The sequence below is a fragment of the Coregonus lavaretus genome, assembly GCF_964263955.1.
Source record: "Coregonus lavaretus genome assembly, contig: HAP1_SCAFFOLD_171, whole genome shotgun sequence".
Classification (NCBI taxonomy): Eukaryota; Metazoa; Chordata; class Actinopteri; order Salmoniformes; family Salmonidae; genus Coregonus; species Coregonus lavaretus.
The window spans coordinates 697683-712331 of record NW_028160460.1 but is presented as its reverse complement, the minus strand read 5'-3'; the positions used below and the strand labels follow the sequence as shown (position 1 = coordinate 712331).

At 42.2% G+C, this 14649-nt stretch overlaps 1 protein-coding gene across 1 annotated transcript; it reads right to left on the bottom strand.

Moving 5' to 3' along the window:
- Positions 1 to 7708: 7708 nt before the first annotated feature.
- LOC311121792 (GTPase IMAP family member 7-like) lies at positions 7709 to 9376 on the bottom strand (the record flags this gene model as incomplete). The annotated part of the gene is made up of 2 exons (XM_084196242.1): positions 7709 to 8697; positions 9295 to 9376. 2 exons carry the CDS (start codon positions 9374 to 9376, stop codon positions 7838 to 7840), a joined length of 942 nt encoding a protein of 313 aa, XP_084052368.1. The 3' UTR covers positions 7709 to 7837.
- Positions 9377 to 14649: the final 5273 nt, after the last annotated feature.

The following is a 14649-nucleotide window of genomic DNA, read 5'->3' as shown; positions in this document are numbered from 1 at the left end:
CACTGTCTGTCTGGATACTAACTATCTATGAGGAGAGACCACTGTCTGTCTGGATACTATCTAAGAGGAGAGACCACTATCAGGATACTAACTATCTATGAGGAGAGACCACTGTCTGTCTGGATACTAACTATCTATGAGGAGAGACCACTGTCTGTCTGGATACTAACTATCTATGAGGAGAGACCACTGTCTGTCTGGATACTAACTATCTATGAGGAGAGACCACTGTCTGTCTGGATACTATCTATCTATGAGGAGAGACCACTGTCATTATACTAACTATCTAAGAGGAGAGACCACTGTCTGTCTGGATACTAACTATCTATGAGGAGAGACCACTGTCTGTCTGGATACTATCTATCTATGAGGAGAGACCACTGTCAGGATACTAACTATCTATGAGGAGAGACCACTATCAGGATACTAACTATCTATGAGGAGAGACCACTGTCAGGATACTATCTATCTATGAGGAGAGACCACTGTCAGGATACTAACTATCTATGAGGAGAGACCACTGTCAGGATACTAACTATCTAAGAGGAGAGACCACTGTCTGTCTGGATACTAACTATCTATGAGGAGAGACCACTGTCTGTCAGGATACTATCTATGAGGAGAGACCACTGTCTGTCTGGATACTATCTAAGAGGAGAGACCACTGTCAGGATACTAACTATCTATGAGGAGAGACCACTGTCTGTCTGGATACTAACTATCTATGAGGAGAGACCACTGTCTGTCAGGATACTAACTATCTATGAGGAGAGACCACTGTCTGTCTGGATACTAACTATCTATGAGGAGAGGCCACTGTCTGTCAGGATACTAACTATCTATGAGGAGAGACCACTGTCAGGATACTATCTATCTATGTGGAGAGACCACTGTCTGTCTGGATACTATCTATCTATGAGGAGAGACCACTGTCAGGATACTAACTATCTATTAGGAGAGACCACTGTCAGGATACTAACTATCTATGAGGAGAGACCACTGTCTGTCTGGATACTATCTAAGAGGAGAGACCACTGTCTGTCTGGATACTATCTATGAGGAGAGACCACTGTCAGGATACTAACTATCTATGAGGAGAGACCACTATCAGGATACTAACTATCTAAGAGGAGAGACCACTGTCTGTCTGGATACTAACTATCTATGAGGAGAGGCCACTGTCTGTCAGGATACTAACTATCTATGAGGAGAGACCACTGTCAGGATACTAACTATCTATGAGGAGAGACCACTGTCAGGATACTATCTATCTATGTGGAGAGACCACTGTCTGTCTGGATACTATCTATCTATGAGGAGAGACCACTGTCAGGATACTAACTATCTATTAGGAGAGACCACTGTCAGGATACTAACTATCTATGAGGAGAGACCACTGTCTGTCTGGATACTATCTATGAGGAGAGACCACTATCAGGATACTAACTATCTAAGAGGAGAGACCACTGTCTGTCTGGATACTATCTATGAGGAGAGACCACTGTCTGTCTGGATACTAACTATCTATGAGGAGAGACCACTGTCTGTCTGGATACTAACTATCTATGAGGAGAGACCACTGTCAGGATACTAACTATCTATGAGGAGAGACCACTGTCAGGATACTATCTATCTATGTGGAGAGACCACTGTCTGTCTGGATACTATCTATCTATGAGGAGAGACCACTGTCAGGATACTAACTATCTATTAGGAGAGACCACTGTCAGGATACTAACTATCTATGAGGAGAGACCACTGTCTGTCTGGATACTATCTATGAGGAGAGACCACTGTCTGGATACTAACTATCTATGAGGAGAGACCACTGTCTGTCAGGATACTAACTATCTATGAGGAGAGACCACTGTCTGTCTGGATACTATCTATGAGGAGAGACCACTGTCTGTCTGGATACTATCTAAGAGGAGAGACCACTATCAGGATACTAACTATCTATGAGGAGAGTCCATTGTCTGTCTGAATACTAACTATCTATGAGGAGAGACCACTGTCTGTCTGAATACAAACTATCTATGAGGAGAGGCCACTGTCTGTCAGGATACTAACTATCTATGAGGAGAGACCACTGTCAGGATACTATCTATCTATGTGGAGAGACCACTGTCTGTCTGGATACTATCTATCTATGAGGAGAGACCACTGTCAGGATACTAACTATCTATGAGGAGAGACCACTGTCAGGATACTATCTATCTATGTGGAGAGACCACTGTCTGTCTGGATACTATCTATCTATGAGGAGAGACCACTGTCAGGATACTAACTATCTATGAGGAGAGACCATTGTCAGGATACTAACTATCTATGAGGAGAGACCACTGTCTGTCTGGATACTAACTATCTATGAGGAGAGACCACTGTCTGTCAGGATACTAACTATCTATGAGGAGAGACCACTGTCAGGATACTAACTATCTATGAGGAGAGACCATTGTCAGGATACTAACTATCTATGAGGAGAGACCACTGTCTGTCTGGATACTAACTATCTATGAGGAGAGACCACTGTCTGTCAGGATACTAACTATCTATGAGGAGAGACCACTGTCTGTCAGGATACTAACTATCTATGAGGAGAGACCACTGTCAGGATACTAACTATCTATGAGGAGAGACCATTGTCAGGATACTAACTATCTATGAGGAGAGACCACTGTCTGTCTGGATACTAACTATCTATGAGGAGAGACCACTGTCTGTCTGAATACTAACTATCTATGAGGAGAGACCACTGTCTGTCTGAATACTAACTATCTATGAGGAGAGGCCACTGTCTGTCAGGATACTAACTATCTATGAGGAGAGACCACTGTCAGGATACTATCTATCTATGAGGAGAGACCACTGTCAGGATACTAACTATCTATGAGGAGAGACCACTGTCTGTCTGGATACTAACTATCTATGAGGAGAGACCACTGTCTGTCTGGATACTAACTATCTATGAGGAGACCACTGTCTGTCTGGATACTAACTATCTATGAGGAGAGACCACTGTCTGTCAGGATACTAACTATCTATGAGGAGAGACCAGTGACAGTGATCAAGACCTTTTCAGCCTTTGACCTTTAGGGCCCTGACCCCTGACCTGTCAGTGTTAAAGTGCAGAATGCTCAACAAAACACTGGAGACAACATTATGTAGCAAACTGTTTATTTCTTATAATCATTGATTGATTGTTCTTTTCAACCCACGAAAGAATGGTTGATGACAGAGAAGGTTCTGGTGAACAAAATATAGAAAACATGAATAACCCCATAGTAGAAGTATTGTGATTAGAAAATAATTTGAAATAAAACATTATTTCTCCCATGTTATATTCTATTAGCATTATATTGTTGTTTTTGTTACATAAATACTGTATATGTATCACCCAGACCCATTAACCAAAACCCATCAACAAGCTGAAAGTCAATACCCCAAATAAACTATGTTGCTTCTCACAAAAGTAGCAACTCCAATATTCATATTAACAGTATCATAACAGTATTATTCATAATAACAGTATAATAACAGTAGTATTCCTTTTTTTTGTCATGTTATTTTTTTTGTTCAAACCAATTAAAAACATACATATGTACGAACAACAACTTACAGACGTACACAAACAATGACTACATCTCATCTGCCCTGACCTGCATACTCACACCTCCATCCCCACTGCCTGCATTGTTGTTTGCCACTTGGCCTTAAATTGTACCAATTCGTTTTTCTCAGGTCACCCATTCTATTTCAATATTTCAATAATTGATTGAATATTTTCCAGGTTTTTTTGCATACCTTTTTTCAAGATGAGTGATGTTTATATTGTAATACTTCTGACAGCCAACTTTCTACCATCGCCGATAACTTTTGGACTTTACAGCGTTCCCAGAAGGCATGGATTATTGAGTCGTTGTTAGTTTTATACTTACGACATGACTCTGTCGTTGTGCTGTAGAATTTGTGAAATGTGTCTCTTGTATAAATAATTCTATACATTAGTTTATACTGGATTAAGCGTACATTTCCATTGACTGTAATTTCGTTCAAACATTCCCTCCATCTTGTGCCAATATCGGTCTGTTTTCTATTTTTAATAAATGTGCTAAAATCTCTAAAAACCTGTTTTCGCATTGCCATTATGGGGTATTGTGTGTAGATTGATGAGGTTTCATTTTATTTAATACATTTTAGAATAAGGCTGTAACGTAACAAAATGTGGAAAAAGTCGAGGAGTCTGAAAACTTTCCGAATGCACTATATACAGTGGCGATTTTAGCATGTAAATCTTGGTGGGGCAAAAAAAAGAAAGAAAGTGGGATGCATTCCAGCAAAGCCACAACACAACACAACACAACACTAAACAATACATTAATAGCACTATAACGGTGACAAACGGTGCCCACAAACTGTTAGGGCCTACATAAAGCTGTCCCAACAGCAGGGCTTTCTTTTCAGCACCATGGAGTGAATCCTTACCACCGCTACACCTGGCTATCAGCGGAGCCTTGTCTGGCAGGGAAACAGTTCATTCAGCCTCATTTACTGCCTTTAAAAAAAACATAGCTGATATGGCTGACTTGCTTAAACAAATGTGGTTTCTACTGACAATTGAGATGTACAAACTATGGCATAAGGGGACGACAAGCGGATAAGAGGCAATCCGTAATTTCGATTAAAACATTAATGAGCGAGCTAGGATGGACGTAGTCAATATAACTATTTGTTTAGCACTTTTGAAATGTACAGCGACATAATTCAGACCTTGGGCCGTTCTTAGAGTGTTCTCCCTGAACACCAAGTCAGAACCATAGGATAAATAAAGCGGCATATAAGCAGACAATATTCAATGATTACATTTCTCTAAAAACAGGTTATACGCTACATGTGCACCACGAAGTCAGAACAGTAGGCGAAATTAAGAGGGGTAAATAGACCAAATTATTAGGGTGAGGCACATGGGCTACTAACAGCTTACTACACAACATACACTTAGTATTACTTTCTTAGCTACAGTATACATATCTCCCTGGCATATTACATCATTTATGCAGCAGCATACAATACATTTTTGGACTCACCTTCTTGTGCTGTGCTCACTTGAACAGGAAGGTGGCGCACCGGTCCTTTGTGGCAAATTTTGTCATCAAAGTCTGGCGTTCTCTGGATTTATGGCGCTTTCAAGACAACTGGGAACTTGAAACAAAAACCAAGGTTGAATCATGATGACGTAGCTCTAGAAAGAGGCCGGATTTACAATTCCGAGTTGGATGACCGTTCAAAACGTATTTTCCCAGTCGCAGCTTGTTTATTCCCGACTTCCAAGTTGTCTTGAACTCACGTTTTCACAGTTAACAGTTGTTTTGAGCGCGGCACAAATCATGCTTCATTGACAGCATGGCCAATGTTGAATGTTTATCATTTTAAACTTGGAAAAGAGCCCCTTAATCCCAGATTTGGGACCACACAGCCACTCCACTGAATCACAGGCTGGTGATTGCTTTGCAATGCTTGCAGTTAGCCACTGTCACTGATTCCTTACAAACCACTCATTGTTGAATTTGCGATTTCCAACTTGTTGTGTAATGTTTATCTCCAATGGCTGATTAGCACCGATACGTTTGATCTATAATTTCTCTTCATTATTTCTCTTAATATGACAAGGATTAAAAAGGATTTGCCAGTATATTGTCGACTTGATTCATGATGATGACTGCTAGCTAAGATTTTGAAAGTATGACGTTGACACGATCAGTCCAATCAAAGCTTTTGTAGATATAACTAGATTTGACGTCATTTTATCTGTGGCCAATGACCTTGAGCTTTCTTGGATGGGCACTTCCAATGTAACTCTATGGCCGCACCCAAGGGGCTTGAATTTTCTAGGTCTACCCTTAGACCTGGCGGTGACATAGTGTCCCCATGAGTGACAGAACACTGAGCCAATCACGGCGCAACGCTCCGTATTTTCTGCTGGCTTGCTCCACCACCACAGAAAGCACTGAGCTAGGCTGAAACACCTGCATTTTGGAGCTGCCTTTCTCAATAAAACAGAAAAGAGACCATGTTTGTGTGCAGCTTTTTTAACTTAATGATATACACTACCGGTCAAAAGTTTTAGAACACCTACTCATTCAAGGGTTTTTCTTAATTTTTTACTATTTTCTACATTGTATAATAATAGTGAAGACATCAAAACTATGAAATAACACATTAGGAATCATGTATTAACCAAAAAAGTGTTAAACAAATCAAAACATATTTTATATTTGAGCTTTGCACACTCTTGCATTCTCTCAACCAGCTTCATGAGGTAGTCACCTGGAATGCGTTTCAATTAACAGGTGTGCCTTCTTAAAAGTTAATTTGTGGAATTTCTTTCCTTAATGCGTTTGAGCCAATCAGTTGTGTTGTTACAAGTTAGGGCGGGTATACAGAAGATAGCCCTATTTGGTAAATAGTCCATAATATGGCAAACTAAAATGCAAAACAGGCAAGCCCAAAAAAAGAGCACTTGGTGTTCTACCAATAGAAATAGGAGTTGATGCAGTCATAACCTTCAACCTACTACAGCTGTGACATGGTGAGGTTGGACCCAGGTGCAGAGAAGAGACCAGACGAGGAATCAGTGGTTAAGAATAAACATAATATTACATTTACATAAGTATTCAGACCCTTTACTCAGTACTTTGTTGAAGCACCTTTGGCAGCAATTACAGCCTCGAGTCTTCTTGGGTATGATGCTACAAGCTTGGCACACCTGTATTTTAGGATTTTCTCCCATTCTTCTCTGCAGATTCTCTCAAGGTCTGTCAACTTGGATAGGGAGCGTCGCTGCACAGCTTTTGCAGGTCTATCCAGAGATGTTCGATTGGGTTCAAGTCTGGGCTCTGGCGCTGAAAAATATCCCCACAGCATGATGCTGCCACCACCATACTTCACCGTAGGGATGGTGCCAGGTTTCCTCCAGAAAGGACGCTTGGCATTCAGGCCAAAGAGTTCAATCTTGGTTTAATCAGACCAGAGAATCTTGTTTCTCATGGTCTGAGAGTCCTTTAGGTGCCTTTTGGCAAACTCCAAGCGGGCTGTCATGTGCCTTTTACTGAGGAGTGGCTTCCGTCTGGCCACTCTAACATAAAGGCATAAAGGCCTGATTGGTGGAGCACTGCAGAGATGGTTGTCATTCTGGAAGGTTCTCCCATCTCCACAGAGGAACTCTGGAGCTCTGTCAGTGTGGGTTCAATCGGGTTCTTGGTCACCTCCCTGACCAAGGCCCTTTTCCCCCCATTGCTCAGTTGGTTCCAAACTTTTTCCATTTAAGAATAATGGAGGCCACTGTGTTCTTGGGGACCTTCAATGCTGCAGACATTTTTTTGGTACCCTTCCCCAGATCTGTGCCTCGACACAATCCTGTCTCTGAGCTCTACGGACAATTCCTTTGACTTCATGGTTTTTGCTCTGACATGCACTGTCAACTGTGGGACCTTATATAGACAGGTGTGTGCCTTTACAAATCATGTCCAATCATGAATTTACCACAGGTGGACTCCAATCAAGTTGTTGAAACATCTCAAGGATGATCAATGGAAACAGGATGAACCTAAGCTCCATTTCGAGTCTCATTGCAAAGGGTCTGAAAAGTTATGTAAATAAGGTATTTCTAAAAACCTGTTTTCACTTTGTCATTATGGGGTAATGTGTGTAGATTGATTTGTATTTATTTAATCCATTTTAGAATAAGGCTGTAACATAACAAAATGTTGAAAAAGTCAAGGTGTCTGAATACTTTCCGAATGCATCAATTCTACGACCATATACAGCGCTTGGTGTTCTACCAATTGAAATAGGTATCCATGCAGTCATAACCTTCCACCATGCCTACTACAGTCCCTGCTATTAACCACAATGGAGAGGCGTACAGGGCTCCCCAACCCAATGCAGCCGCACTGACAAAGGCTGACCACTTGCATCGATACAATATATCTTCTCTTCTTATCCTTTCTCTCTCCTTCTGTTTCCTCTCTCTCTCTCTCTTCTCCTCTTCCTCTCTCTTCCTCTCCTCCTCTTCTTTGATCTTTCTCTGGGCCTCCTGGTACATCTCAATGGTGTAGTGTTGTCCTCCATTCCTCTTCACCATCTCCTCTATCTTGTCCAGCAGCTCTGGGACCTGAGTGTTGTCTCTTCTCTTGTCATTATTTAGGGAGTGATATCTGCCTCCACAGATATTGATGAGTTTCCGTAGCTCTTTGCTCTCAGCCAGAAACTCCTCCACTGATTTGCCCTTCAGTTGATCTCCATGTGTGAACAGCAAGATGATATACATTGAGGCTTCTTCTCCAAAGTTCTCCTGGATCCACTTCACAGTGTTCTGCTCCTCCTCTGTGAACCTCCCCAGTCTGATCACCAGCAGGAAGGCATGAGGTCCTGGGACTGACTCCTCTACACACCTGACTATTTCACTTGTCATCTCTTCTGGAGACATGTTAGTGTCATAGAGCCCCGGGGTGTCGATGACATCAATCTTCCTTCCATCCACCACTCCACTCTGTTTCTCACTCTGTGCAGTCACAGACACTGGAGAATCATCCACCTTAAACACTACTCTCCCCAGGATGGTGTTTCCTGTTGCACTCTTCCCTGATCCAGTCTTTCCCAGCAGAACTATCCTCAGGTCAGAGGGCTGCCATGAAACTGTGGAAACAGACAAGAAATGCTTGATTTGATAGTGGGTGTCTTGATAAAAGGCTACTGAAAATTCTGTGTATGTCCATGCATACAGTATATATGTGTGTGTGTGTGTGTGTGTGTGTGTGTGTGTGTGTGTGTGTGTGTGTGTGTGTGTGTGTGTGTGTGTGTGTGTGTGTGTCTGTATGTGTGTCTGTGTCTTTCCTGGTTGAGGGTTGACGAGACATTAAATGTTTTCTTCTAGTCAAATAATCTAATAACATTCAGCTCATACACCCATATATACCCCACAGGACATGCCACCAGTCCCCAAGTCCAAAAAATTAAATAAAAATGAATAAAAAGATTAAACTTGTCATGGAATGGCAGGAACTGTGAAAGGACACACACACAAACACACTCATATTTTTGTATTGTATTGTATTATTATTATTATTATTATTATTTATTTGTGTGACTGTCCTTGTCTATCAGTGCTGTGTTATTTGTCATGTTTTGTGTTTTTTTTGTAGACCGCAGGAAGAAAATCTGCTGCCTCTGCAAAGGCTAATGGGATACAAACAAACAAACAAGTGTGTAGTGTGTGTATGTGTGTGTGTGTACCTTGGCATTGACCAGTGAAGTCTTGCAGACAGAGTATCAACAGGAACAGAATCTTCAGAATCCTTCCTCTTCCTTGAGTCATTACTACTACTGCAGCCAATCAAAAACATGGAAACAGATGATGACCTCATTACAAAATTCAAAGTCCACATTTCTTCGGTGACTCCCCAGAGTGTTTGGCAAAGTTCCAACGTTTACAGATGAGGATGAACTAAATTATATATTTTTCTCAGCTATTTGACTTTGAAACAATAAAAACTATAAAACTATAAACTATAAAAAGAGTAATGATATGTGGTATAACTGTCGATAAACACAGTACATTCCCTAACAACGTAGCCTACATCAGGTGGACATAATGTACTCATATAGATATCAAATGACGATCTAAACATGGTTATTATTCTACCGTTGCCTGGCTGCTACGTGTCAAGACCAGATAGACCAGTTAGACGTCGTGTACCCATTAACATCACAGCTACTGTGTAAACAGACAGGAAAAGTTCAAACTATAATTAAGTGGAATCAGTATAACTGAAACCAGCGCTTAATGTGTAAATTGGGAAGTGTCAGAACACAAAGGGTGCGTTACTCTGCTCAGACGTTGCTGACGCCAGATCTTACAACGCCTGGATAGGTATTTTACATATCAGCTAACCACATCATGTGTTTTAGCAATCTGTCAGTCAACCAATGGTTGACGCATGCAACGTCTAAGCGGTGGAGCGCGACCTTAGTCAGTACTGACAGAAACCTGCAGGTGTGTCCCTCACAGCAACAACCTGCAATAAGATGGTTGTTGACCCAAGATCGGCCCCCTTGAACAAGATACAGTATACTGCACTATCTCTGCACTAAACAAGGTAAATGTTTCAGGTAAAAGTCTAACCATGTTTTTCCTTTCACTGTTCTACAATATTAAAAAGTGTATACATACAAAACATACTGTATAGCATAATGTGATTGTTAACAGCTATATGATTTTATTGTTTTGACATTTTGATGATAAGTGATGTAATCATATGATTAGTTATGCATAAATGTTAACAGACCTGGTATCAATAAAATGTCTACTTAATATTGTTCTACAGTTATTGAAATACTGTAGAATAGATTGTTGTGCAACATTTTATTAGTAAGGAAGTTAAGTTGAATACTCACTTTTAGTGTGGTTGCACAGATCTGTTAATTGTTGTCCCCTGTTGTCACTGAGAGAGCTGAAGCAGTGGGCCTGCTGGTTTTGCACAGCCAGGTGCCCCAGGTGGGTGGAGATGTACCTTAAGGACCAATGGAATGGTCTAAAACTCATGCAATACTAAAGCGCCCAATGTGCTGCACCTTACATTCTGTTAAGTTTCATTTTCCCAGCAACTAGTCATTTCAAGCCAATGAGTTTTGCTAGGCAAACATTATTCTACTCAGGACAGGCAGAGTCTGAATTCTGATTGGGTGTCACTGTTTAACCTTGGCTGCTTGCCAGAATCAGAAGCTAGGCCACATCTATGGGTGAAATAAAATGTGTTGGACACATAGACATCTCCTTCTGGGGGGAAAAAAAGGTAAAAAATGAAATAACAAATAAAACTGCATTTTCAAATGTAACTACACTGTAAACCCTAACAGTGTCATGCAGTAAAAAAAACTGACTCATGTAAACTCGATACGTGTAAAGTCGTTGTCCTGACTCTAAGGTATTGGGTTACCCTAACGTGCATGAAGCATTTACCTTTCCTGAGCACAACTATTTTATCTGTATACTGTAACTGTACTCATATATTTTAATTGTACAGTGTAGTGTATTGACAATATGATGGTGTTAAATGTTTTTAAATGGAACTGAAAGAATGTTGATTTTTGGTATCAAGAGGGAAGGTTTTAGCGTGACGTCACATATGACAGACAGGAAGTGGGTTGTAAGATACGGGGATTGGACAGTAGAGGGAGCTATTCAACTCTTGGAAGGCTATATAAAGGGGAGACTGGTGATTGGCCAGAGGAGGGAGTTTCATTGTTTATAAATAACGGGGTTAGGCGAGGAAGACGGCAGAACGGCCATAGCAATCTGGGGAGCCGTTCTCCGGACATCGCGGGTCTGTACCTATGCTGTAAACTCGTGATTTTAATAAAAGCCTCTCACACGATGCAGCATAACGGACTCTGTGTTGACAGCAATAATTGCCACCATTCATCAGATACGACAACAGCCCGACGACGTCCGACGTCATGTGGTATTGTAGGTAGGCATCGTCCTACCTGACCGGTCGCTCCTACCAAGTGGCGTGGCGAGAAGCTGTCTCCGCACCACGTGCTCTCACCACTGGTGTCCCCCAGGGCTCAGTTCTAGGCCCTCTCCTATTCTCCCTATACACCAAGTCACTTGGCTCTGTCATATCCTCACATGGCCTCTCCTATCATTGCTACGCTGACGATACACAACTAATCTTCTCCTTTCCCCCTTCTGATAACCAGGTGGCGAATCGCATCTCTGCATGTCTGGCAGACATATCAGTATGGATGACGGATCACCACCTCAAGCTGAACCTTGGCAAGACGGAGCTGCTCTTCCTCCCGGGGAAGGACTGCCCGTTCCATGATCTCGCCATCACGGTTGACAACTCCGTTGTGTCCTCCTCCCAGAGTGCGAAGAGCCTTGGCGTGACCCTGGACAACACCCTGTCGTTCTCCGCTAACATCAAGGCGGTGACCCGATCCTGCAGGTTCATGCTCTACAACATTCGGAGAGTACGACCCTGCCTTACACAGGAAGCGGCACAGGTCCTAATCCAGGCACTTGTCATCTCCTGTCTGGATTACTGCAACTCGCTGTTGGCTGGGCTCCCTGCCTGTGCCATTAAACCCCTACAACTCATCCAGAATGCCGCAGCCCGTCTGGTGTTCAACCTTCCCAAGTTCTCTCACGTCACCCCCCTCCTCCGCACACTCCACTGGCTTCCAGTTGAAGCTCGCATCCGCTACAAGACCATGGTGCTTGCCTATGGAGCAGTGAGGGGAACGGCACCTCTGTACCTTCGGGCTCTGATCAGTCCCTACACCCAAACGAGGGCATTGCGTTCATCCACCTCTAGCCTGCTGGCTTCCCTTCCTCTGCGGAAGCATAGTTCCCGCTCAGCCCAGTCAAAACTGTTCGCTGCTCTGGCACCCCAATGGTGGAACAAGCTCCCTCACGACGCCAGGACAGCGGAGTCACTCACCACCTTCCGGAGACATTTGAAACCCCACCTCTTTAAGGAATACCGGGGATAGGATAAAGTAATCCTTCTACCCCCCCCCCCCCCCCCCTAAAATAAAAAAAAACAAAAAACATTGTAAAGTGGTTATCCCACTGGCTATAGGGTGAATGCATGTCACGATCGTCGTTACAGGAAGCGGACCAAGGCGCAGCGTGTGAAAGAAACATGACTTTATTTAATTAAAGTTTCTAAATACAAACAAAACACGACTCGTGAAGTCCACGGTAACAATTACCAATACGGAACAAAAACCCACAACACCCAAGGGAAAACATACAGTTTAAATATGGCTCCCAATCAGAGACAACCAGCCGACAGCTGACACTCGTTGCCTCTGATTGGGAGTCACACAGGCAAACATAGACATAGAACAACTTAGAATACCCAACATAGAAAATGAAAACATAGAATGCACACACCCTGGCTCAACATAAAGAGTCCCAGAGCCAGGGTGTGACAATGCACATATTTGTAAGTCGCTCTGGATAAGAGCGTCTGCTAAATGACGTAAATGTAAATGTAAAATGTGCGTCAACAACGTTCTGCGCTGTGGTGCGTCTCAAAATGTCTTGAAAAAGATGGCTGCTAGATTCAAGCGAGGGAATTTCGTAGTAAGAATAACAAACGTCTGGCGGAGAGTTTTGAAGTAAGGGGCTAATTAACTGTTTTGACAACTACTTCATTCAATCAGGTTTTAGTGTGTGGCTGGAACGAAATAACATTAGTCCCGTTTGTTAGCTCCGGTATTGGCAACGTCAAACCGAAGTGGAAGATTAGCAAACAGGTGAGCATATACAGTGAGGGAAAAAAGTATTTGATCCCCTGCTGATTTTGTACGTTTGCCCACTGACAAAGAAATGATCAGTCTATAATTTTAATGGTAGGTTTATTTGAACAGTGAGAGACAGAATAACAACAAAATAATCCAGAAAAACGCATGTAAAAAATGTTATAAATTGATTTGCATTTTAATGAGGGAAATACGTTTTTTGACCCCCTCTCAATCAGAAAAATTACTGGCTCCCAGGTGTCTTTTATACAGGTAACGAGCTGAGATTAGGAGCACACTCTTAAAGGGAGTGCTCCTAATCTCAGTTTGTTACCTGTATAAAAGACACCAGTCCACAGAAGCAATCAATCAATCAGATTCCAAACTCTCCACCATGGCCAAGACCAAAGAGTTCTCCAAGGATTTCAGGGACAAGATTGTAGACCTACAGAAGGCTGGAATGGGCTACAAGACCATCGCCAAGCAGCTTGGTGAGAAGGTGACAACAGTTGGTGCGATTACTCGCAAATGGAAGATACACAAAAGAACTGTCAATCTCCCTCGGCCTGGGGCTCCATGCAAGATCTTACCTCATTGAGTTGCAATGATCATGAGAACGGTGAGGAATCAGCCCAGAACTACACGGGAGGATCTTGTCAATGATCTTATCGTGTCCTGTCGGGTGTTGGTGGCTATTGCTGTCAATCAAGAGTCCGCTTAGGCTGCACCGTGATTAGAGGCTTTTATTAATATCACAAGTTTACAGCATAAGTTACAGACCCGCGGTGTCTGGAGAAGCACCGTCCCAAATTAATCTGAATGCTTCTGCCCGCTCTTTGTCTAGGTCCTACTTATAAACAATGGCAATAAATGGGTTGCTCCCTCTTTCGTCCAATCACCTATCCCCCCTGGGGTGTCACCCTCCAACTGCTACATTTGAACTAAGATAAACAACATTCCATAATCCTAATACACGACATTTCCCCCCTTCGAGACTAACTAAAAGTCTCGAAAACAAACAGAATAGGATTATGACCAGTAACAATTTGTCTTATTGAGTATCCTTAACATTAAACCAAAAACATTCTCCTCTAGAGTGTAAATACCTTTCTATGAAATATGAATAACTGTTTATGAAGTGTGAATACATTACTATGAAATATGAACAAATCTTTATGGAGTGTGAGAGCGAAAAACTGTCTGGCAACCTTCGTTCCAAATCCATCCATCAATCAAGACAGTAAAATTCTCTCACGGTCCCTCTGCCCCAAGCAACCACCTAGGTACTCCCGATAAACTCATAAACAATGTAAATGCATTTGAAACTATGATGCA